This window comes from Pterocles gutturalis, unplaced genomic scaffold, assembly GCF_000699245.1.
Source record: "Pterocles gutturalis isolate BGI_N339 unplaced genomic scaffold, ASM69924v1 scaffold4405, whole genome shotgun sequence".
Lineage (NCBI taxonomy): Eukaryota > Metazoa > Chordata > Aves > Pterocliformes > Pteroclidae > Pterocles > Pterocles gutturalis.
Window position 1 is genome coordinate 8,326 of NW_010145645.1, and position 9,498 is coordinate 17,823.

Here is a 9,498-nt window from a genome sequence, read left to right on the forward strand (position 1 = left end):
AAACCTCTGCCCAGGCTCACAACGGCGCTGGGTTCAGAGCCACAGCACCCTAGGACGGCCCGCCGACACTGCGGGCAATGACCAGAAGCGATGCCTTGGCCAACACCACCATGACCCATGGGACAAATCCCCTCCAACGGCAACAAGAGCTTAACAACCACCCTCGCTGGGTTCCCTTAACTAGAAATCCTTCTGCACCCTGCGTGTGTCCTGAGCCATACCTACAACATCTGATTTTACAGGCTTGGAACGCAGCACTTGCGGATGAAAGGAGATACAGCCCGAAGGATCTAAAGTGCTCACTTGCTACAAACGGCAGAAATTCCAGGGAAAACTGCCAGTCTGGGGCAGGACGCGGGATTAAGTCGGACACGTTGCTAAAAGTCAGCCTGACCTATCACCGGATCTGGGGACAGGAAATAACTGAAGATTGCTAAAAATCTACCGAGCCATCTGCCCATCCGGTTCCAGCACTAGGTATGAAGGTCAAGGCAGGGAGATAAGGAGATGAAATATCCGTTACCCACAATTAACCTACGGCTCATCCATGGAAACCGACCACACGCGCACAACCCATCCCCATCCTGGGACAACACGCACGAGCTCAAACCCAAAACCGTGGGCACGGGAGCTGGGCTGGCAGCCGGCAACTCGTTAACCCATGGCAACACCATCGTGGTTGAGCGCATCCATGCCTCGGTTCTCCACCCGCATCGAATTAACGCATTCCTGGAGCGGGATCCAAAGGATTGCCAAAACCATAGACCTTCGTGCCACCACGTACACATCCTCCGCTCCTGCTAGAAGCTCCTCAACTCCATCAGCACGGGAACAAAGAGGATGAACACCAGTTAATCGGCCCCAAGTCACCCATCGCGCCCAGGGCGGCTGACCGAGCCCTTCAGCAGCTTACTCTGCCTTAAGGGTTTACTTCACCTCGTTCTCAAGCCAGCTATAATTAAACTGCGGCACACAGCTCCTAGACAACGAGCCAAGGAGGCACAATAGAAATCACAAAGCCATCAGCCCAAGATCCTTCCCGCTTCTCTCCCTGGCCTTCCTGCAGACGCCTCGCCCGATCGACTCGCTCCGAAACCCAGGCCACATGGTGAGAGCGTATCCTCCAAGAGCATTTGCTATTGCATAATAAACCAGCAGCACGAGGTGAACATAAGCTTGTTATTAGGGAAGAGCAGAATCTGGGCCATCTGATGTTTTAAACTTACTTATTAATTCAGCCCTGGCTGGTAAAAGCACAATTAAAAAAAAAAAAAAAAAAGTGAATTCAAATAAGCGATTCCCCATCTAATCCACTTGCATCGCTTTCTACCGCAGTGCAGTTAATTAAATGGTTCTCTTTATAAATCCACTTTCCCCAGAAGTCTCATTAGCCAAATTAATATGATGCACAGAGAGCACTTAACCCTTCAAAGAGGGTTTAACAAAAGCCCGGCTCTACCTGGCAGCTGACACATCCCTCTACCCAGTTCCGAAGGCAGAGGGGCCGACCCAGCACATGAAAAACAACTCGCTCGTACAAAGCAGCCCCAGGAGAATCATCCCACACCGCATCCCACGACACCGCTGAGTCTCCGGAATAAATACGGAATGTAAAGGAGACAGGGAAGAACCTCCCGGTTAAATACACAGTGAAATCGGAGTCAGACCCATTCTGGAACAGCCACCAACGGCCCCGTCGGACATAACACAACTCAACTCATACCCAAAAAATGGGAGAGCGCTCAAGCCCTGAACCACGAGCCCGGTGACCCGACGGACAAGGCGGCTTGTCCAAAATCCCTCCTTTATTTGGGTGACGCTAACAGATCCCTCAACTCCAGTCGGCATCAACCACCCAACCGAGCCCAAGAGGTCCCAACGCGCCTCTCGGTATCGCTGCCAGCCCCAAGCCTTTCGTACGACACTTCAAACGACACCGGCTTCCGAGGGCACATCTCAACAGAACATGAAATACGTCACAAAAATAGAAATGTTAGCTACAACCACCAACTTCTGGAAGAAAAGGCATCTCAGGAGCCTCCCCTCGTTACCGGCAATATCTCCGATAGCTCACACTTCCAATCAACAGCTTCATTGACACCAGCATCCCATAAACACACACGCACAGCTTCGCCTCATCCTTGGCTTGGCTCTCCCCATCGACATATACAAATTACAAACAGGGTTAAAGCCGTGTTAATTCAAGCAGTCCATGAAGTCAAAGCAACAGCTCCAGCTCGCCAAGCCAAAAACCTTTTGTTCCATCCCCACCTTGCCCTGGGTGGGCAGAAACCCCCCGTTCGCCCCCAGGAACTCCCCAAAGCCAACACAGAAAAGTTTGTTCCTTTGCTCCAGAGCGAACAGAGCAACACGATGACCAAAGCAAACATGTTAGTACAACTTAGTAGGCTGGAAAATCAAGCAAAAAAAAAAAGGCAAACAACAAAATAATTTTTTTTTTTTACATTACAATTCAGTTCAACCTCATAAACCTCCTTACCTGGTGTGGGGATTTACAGAGCTCTTTGCACCCGGGAACGGACACCTTGCAGAGCACAACCACGGCATCCTTTTGGCGAAAGGCACCCGCAGCCCTCGCAGTGATGCCGCGGGGCCGCAGGACAGCGCTAAGGTTCGGTATCCACGGGAGGTTAAAGGATGTCAAAAGGCAATGAGGGCAAGCTTGCATTTCAAGGTGTCTTCATCTGCACGTCACATTAATTCTAAAAGACCGGCAAGTATAACCACGAGAGGTTTCTGAAGCCAACGATGCAGCAGTGTTAGCTTCCTCTTGATGTTTTTGCCGTTGTCAACTGTGCCCCGAAGTCTCCCCGCAGCAAACACGGAGTCGGACTCCTGCGCTGGAACAGCCCTTCCACAGCTCAGGAGTCCCCAACGCAGGAGAACGCAGCAACTACAGCAACACAACATTTTCCGGTCGCCTCCATATAATTTTTTTTTTTTTTTTTCTCACCATCTGTACTACACAGTGAGGCGACTGCAAGCAAACATGCAGTCGTACCTGGGACCATGCGATCAGGGTACATGCACATCCGAGGCGTGTGGAACCGTTTGCTTCAAAACCGGTCAAAAAATTAAGGCACTGAGACACCAACGCAAAGGTTTTTAAATTACCGATTCTAGCTCTCAGGAACTCTTCATCCATTCAGCACTAAACCCATAACCGCCGACAAGCCCCTGGTGATGGAGGAGCGCCTCGCGTAGGGCAGGAAAGGCTTTATTAACATCATTTAAACACTTTTAAGGACTCATTTCTCTTTTTTTTTTTTTCTTTTGGCAATTTGGTGGCAAGGTTTACGTGCAAAGCAATTTTCAAACTTTTTTCTTCAAAATTCAAAACCATAAAAAAAAAAAAAAAGAATCAAAACTAAAGCCAAACGTGTTGGGTGAACAAAAGAAATCGGAAACTTAAAATTCAGGAACTCCAGCTCTTCAAAGCAGCGAAGCCCTAGACGTGTACACCGTTCTGAGACGCAGGGTAGGCGCTTCCCTGCTTCTTGCACGCCAGCATCAGCACCGCTTCCTCGGCAAGGTGAGGAGTAAAGCAGCAAGTGACCCCCTTTTTTTCACCGCAAACCAAGGAGGGAGGGGGTGCCACGGCAAAGACCATCATCAACTAGATTTCTTCCGATTTGGTACGACAGGTTGGTCAACGCAAAAGTGTCGGTTCTCCCTGCTTCTTGCTCAAGACCCGCAACTATCAGATCAAACATTTGAGCAGCAGCAGCAAAGTAAACCCCCTCCGGCTGCAAACAAAGGGGTCAAACGTTTGTCGTCAATTCACTTCCAGGCAGAAAAACCATTTTCCTCAAAAGAAACAATTTATTTAGAATGAAACAAAATCAGCTCAACTGTGAGCGCATGTTTGAGTGACAGCTACTTTCAAGCTGTGGGAGCCATAAGAAGGGTATTCCTTTACTTTTTCCAGCAATCTTGTGTACACAGCACAAAGCAAAGAGGTCAATTTTTTTTTTTTCCACTTAAAACACGGGCATTGGCATCACAATAGCAGATACACAATTTTTTTTTTTTTTTTTTAAGCTGCCATTTTAGTAAAATGCACAAATACTAAACAGATAAGCTTTCTTCCATCAAGAGGCCCATGGAAATTCCACATAAGCCACAGCTTCTCTTCCCAAAGGTCCATTAGAGCTCGGTATCCCATGCGCTTGTCTTCTGCAGTCCACCAGCTTTGCTTGCAGGAGGAAAGAAAATGTTATTTCAATACAAATGTATACAACAGATTTCTTTTTTTTTTTCCCCCTCCCTACGTTATACAGATGAACATAAAGAGCTACAAGACCTTTCTGAATATTCGAAAAGCACCAATACCACCCACGGGCACAAAACCTTGCAATGAAGTCACCTTCGATGTATAGATGCTTCACAAGTAGTGCAGGGATCTTTTTGGACCAAGGTTAAACCAGGCTTACAGTACTGAGGATGACTTTCAGTAACATGGGACACATCAAAATAACAAACCAGGAGAAAAACCAACCGAATTCTTGACAATTGGGTTGACTTTCCTCAAAGAATTCTTTCCTGAAGGCAACTTATCAATGAAAAGATGAAATGTAGTGTTAACACTTTTCTCTTTTGTTCTCATTTTGCTGCGGAATTCTACCAGCAGACAACTCGGATATTAAAGAAAAAGGTCAAATCAAAGACACACCCAAGATAATTTAAAATTCTTACTATTCAAGTCGTATTTCTCACCCATCATTTTCACACAATCAGAACTGCATGAAGCTGAATATTCAACGAACCATTCTCTGAACCATACGGTCTGCTTTAAGCCTAATACAAAAACCATCTCATCATTCCGTTTAGAAATCATTGGAATAGCTGTCCTGCGGTGCTATCTGCAGAAAGTAGTCCAGGGGGGAGAACAAAGGGGAAAGAACCCCAAAAAGCTCGACACTCACATGGCAATCATTTCTTCCACTCTTGTTTCTGTTCAACAGGCATTCAGCAGACTCCCCAGGAGTACTGCCCTCAACACTGTTTGTTGGTTTGTTTTTTGTTTTTTTTTTTTTAAAAGCCAGGAATTATGATTTTCCAAGCCGTTTTTCCCTGAGTCCTCAGAGTTTCTGAACCTGTCTTCACCATTTTGATTCACTCCTCCTCCTCCCTATTAATACTTAAGACCTTTCACCTCGGTTACCACCAACCAGATGGTTCCCCAACTGATGTAAGAAATCCAAAATTCTCTTCTCCGCCCTCCACGGGGGGCTGAGCAAGCTGTCACCAAAACATTTAAATCCCTTAACATCCTTGGGGGAAAAAAAAAAAAAAATCAAATAGAGACAGGAAGATTTGTCCACCTGTCCCGTAACGGCCTCCTCTCTCTACGATGCTTGCAAGGATGTGCCGGTACTTGTGACCCCTGAAACCTCTGGAGTTGAGGGTAACCTCGGTGTTGCGCCGCAACCCCAGCGAACAGCAGACCGGTCACTAGACGGGAGCAAACAAAGCCACTGGCTGGCAGCCAAGGAAATTGCGTAAAGTTTCCAATTGAAAAAAAAAAAAAAAAAAAAAAAAGAAAAAAACCCGCCCGCCAGAACTAAAATCTTAAAACAAAAGTATGAGTCATTTGAGGTTCTTTCCCCCAAAGTATAAAGCACAACTATGAAATGATTCAGGAAAAGGCCATCCTTTTTCCACGCTAATCCAACAAACTCCTGAAATATCGGAACATCAGCTGCACGCAACCTTAGAAGAAATACTGCGCTCTCGCTCCAGCGCCGTTAACGCCAAACACAACGAGAGAGCTAGAGTCTGCTACATCTGTTTGGCTCTATACAGAAGTGGTATCACCATACGGACTTTTACTCGCGTTCAGCCCTGGCCAAGACGACTCTGAGTGGGCAGTGACTCCAATGGTGCACGTTTCGGAGCCGGAGAGAAACGCACAGCTCACCAGCCTCCGTGGCAGCACGGGAATTTAAGTGCCAGCAAAAAAAAAAAAAAATTTAAAAAAAAAAAAAATGTTGCCAGTCAACTATTGTTTTGACATTAAGAACCCTCAAAGGGTGTTAAAATCCTTGCTTTACAAAACAGAGCAGCAACCACAAAGAAACCAGATTTAAAGAAGCAGGTACTCCATTGAATGAGGAACCAGAAAACCTGGAGTCAAACGCAGTCTCACCCGTTCCTTATTACCCTCCCATGCAGCACAATTTTGACTCATAAAAGCCTGGGGGTAGGTAGAACCACCGCTATTTTACAAATTAAAAAAATAATAATTAAAAAAAATGGAAGTGCACCTAGGATGCTCTTTCCAAAAGGGTTCCCACACTGAGTTTGCTTTGACAACTTACGTTGACCCCAAGTTTTACGGGTTTTAAAACCAGGTGCCTACTGCGTGTCAGCGTAACGAGCACTGCTCTCAGCGAGTGTTGGACACAAACAGCGTCAGTGCTTTTCATATTTTGTTGTTTTGGGCAGATTTGAATTCCCAGCAGTTCAAGTTTCTTTCCTTTAAAACTCTGCGCTTGCAAGCGACTCGTGTCAGATGCAAGGAGCAAACTCACTGGAAATGCACGCAGGGAGCTCGCAGCGGCGCCGGTTACCTGCTGACACACAACAGCCACCCGCCAGAATTAAAACATTCTTTGCAAGAAGCGATAAATACACTGTATCTTCTAAAACATAGTTATTTGCATTATTGGTGTCATTTCGGAAGATTCTCATTGTTAATAGGAAGATGAACAGCTGCATTCTGCCATCTATTACATTCACGCTGGAGGACAACAACCCAGAAATCCTGGATTTTCCCCTCAAACATTTTAAGAGCATTAAATGAGGCTTGTGTGTTGCCATTTAAGCTATAAAACCAAACTCTGCTTTCAAGATATGCTGCCACATTCAAGTTCTCCCTTCACCGCGATGCTTGGGATCCTACACCCGCTCATCCCGGTCGGATAAAGGAAATCAAAGCACCAAAGCACTCTGGGGAGCGGTTCGGTGAAGAAGCGTTAGAGAAATTAATATTTTTGTGACAGTGGATCTGAAGCAAGCACAGTCACACTTCACAACTGCTTTCTGATAAAATACATTCAAGACATTTCCTCCTTCATGTACTGTTTCACGTTTGGAACTCAATTTTTGTGTTGTGCAAGTTGAAACAGAAAAATCAACTTGTCCCTCTATCAATCGCTCGTGGAATGTGTCGGAGGACGGACCGAGTGAGGCAGCATGGCTTTGGCATTGCCCAGGTCTCTGAAAACGTGGCTAAGTGCAAGACTACATTCTGGGTTTAAGTGCAAGATTAAATTTTGGGGTCTGGAAATAGATCCAGTCAGATTTACACTTCACTTTAGAAGCTGGCTGCAACATCCTTTTGGTTGTTAAACAAAACAACAAGGATTTAGATCCCTTCTTCCCTCCTAATTGCCTGTTTTAGCAAGGTGGCTGAGACAGCTGGAGAAAAGTGCCCCCCCCCCCAAAAAAAAAAAGCATAAGAGAAAATGAACTAAGTTCTTTGAAAAAAAGCAAACTGTTTCCTCCTAGAATCCCAGGAACTGAGCTCAAACCTCAGCATCTCCGAGTACTTTTAATACTTCTCCAAGATGCTAAAACCACTTTACTCCAGATGCCTATAAAATGATAAACCTCATGTAATGCCCACGGTACGGTACCTGAAAAGTCCCTAGCAGACAGCAGTTTCTTGCTATTAACAAAGAGGTAAAAAGTTAATGAGAACTTTTACGTAATTAAATTATCACAGAATTAAAACCATTCTCTGGAGAGAAGCACACTTGCTCAGAGTTTGCACTGTGGAACCAGACCCCACTGTACCTGCAACTCTTTTGAAAAAAGAAAAAAAAAAAAAAGGCAGTTAAAACAAAAAACCACAAGAAACTATTCTTAAAGCACCTCCTTGTTTCTTGCATACCAGAGTAAGCACAAAACATTCACGGTTTGGAACAAAGTCCTCGGCTATTTCCCAACCATTGTCACTGCTACAAACCCCAAAGTGCACACATGGGATACACCAGAACTCCGAAAAAGAGGAGAAATCCACCTGGTTCGAAAGCATACTGTCAGTGCATGCGTTTGGAGGGGCTGGATGAAAAATTTCCAACACCCGAGAAAGGAATTCAATGTTCTGCAGTGTACCCGAGAGCAGGTGCTGCTCCCCTGAAGAGACATCATCGACCTTGAGCCATGCAAACTCAAAGGGAAACCGTTCAGGCTCCTGAGGAAAGGGATCACGCGAGCCAAAGGGCCGCCGGCCGGAGGCCGTCACAGAATTTCAAGGATTTGGGGAAAAAAAAAAAAAAAAAAAAAAACGAACGACACCAGTCCGCTAGTAAGGATGTGGTTTTAGGGTTTGGAAAAAAAAAAAAAAAAAAAAAATGAGCTGACACCAGTCCGCTAGTAAGGATGTGGTTTTCCATTTAAACTACCGAGTGCTTTAAATCTGGTCTTTTAGGTTTGGAACTTTATCGAGGATGAGCTGTTGAACTTGCTTTAAAACACATGAAATGAAAAAAGGACACGAATCAAAATTAAGAAGACGGGAGTTTGTTCTTTCCCCCCTCCCCCAAATTTTGTTTTTTTCTCTTTTCTTTTTTTTTTTTTCCTTTTTTTTTTTTTTTTTTTTTTTTGCAAATCAAAGCAGGCCTAGCCTCCCTGCTACCCCCAACCGATAGGGGATTCTCAAAATATCCTATTTCACGCTAACAGCTAACCAACCTTCCTGACTTCTAACTTTATAGAAAAATGTAGTAACAGAAAAACGGGCAGGGAAAGTCACCTACAAACAAAGATCTAATTTAAAATAACGACAGGGCTGGCTAAGGCTGTATCCCATAGCACCTGGCACACGCTGGAGGGGCTGCGTGGAGGAGGAGGAGGAGGTGGGACAGAGAACACCAGGGCCTTAGGACGCCCCACGGACAATGATCATGACCAGATAGTCGTCCTCTGATTTGGCCAGAGCCTTGGCCGTGGAGTCCAGGAACTGCTGGGAGAAATCACAGGGCGGAAAGGCGTGCAGGACCCCGCTGTTCTCCTTGTCTTTGTTACCCCCCACAGGCAGGCTGATCACCCCAGCAGCCTGCTTTTGCTTTAGATAGGAGACCAGATTCCTGAGCGGCCTCTGGGTGGAGGTGGTGGCGGCCTCGCTAGCCCCGGCTGCGGAGCGGTTGTCTGATGCGCCAGGCACAGCCAAAAGGATGGCGTATCCGTTGGGACCCGCCACTTTGATGCGACGATTGACCTCGTCCAGCTTAGGCTGGTCCAGACGAAGACGTTGGGTGATTTTGAGCTGAGCTACTTTCCCACCAGTCGCTCCTTCCACCAGGAGACTGCTGGCAACACCGAGGTCCCCCTGAAGCAGATGCATATTGGACGGGAAGTTGCTGTTCTTCAGCAGAAGCATCCCCTGCCAAGCCAGGCACAGCTTGGGGGCTCCCCCGGCCTGCGACGCTCCATCCTGCTGCTGTTTCTGAGGAGGAGGTTTGAGGCGGG

General features: G+C 46.3%; 1 protein-coding gene across 1 annotated transcript in view; it reads right to left on the reverse strand.

The window, feature by feature from the left end:
* Nucleotides 1–8,642: 8,642 nt before the first annotated feature.
* The window catches only part of RBM15 (RNA binding motif protein 15), a gene marked incomplete at its 5' end in the record, with an annotated part of 2,039 nt that continues 1,183 nt past the window's right edge, over nucleotides 8,643–9,498 (reverse strand). The window contains 1 exon segment of the mRNA XM_010085438.1: nucleotides 8,643–9,498. This exon segment is cut by the window's right edge and continues 49 nt beyond it. Within this exon segment, the coding sequence (XP_010083740.1) occupies nucleotides 8,909–9,498 (590 nt within the window).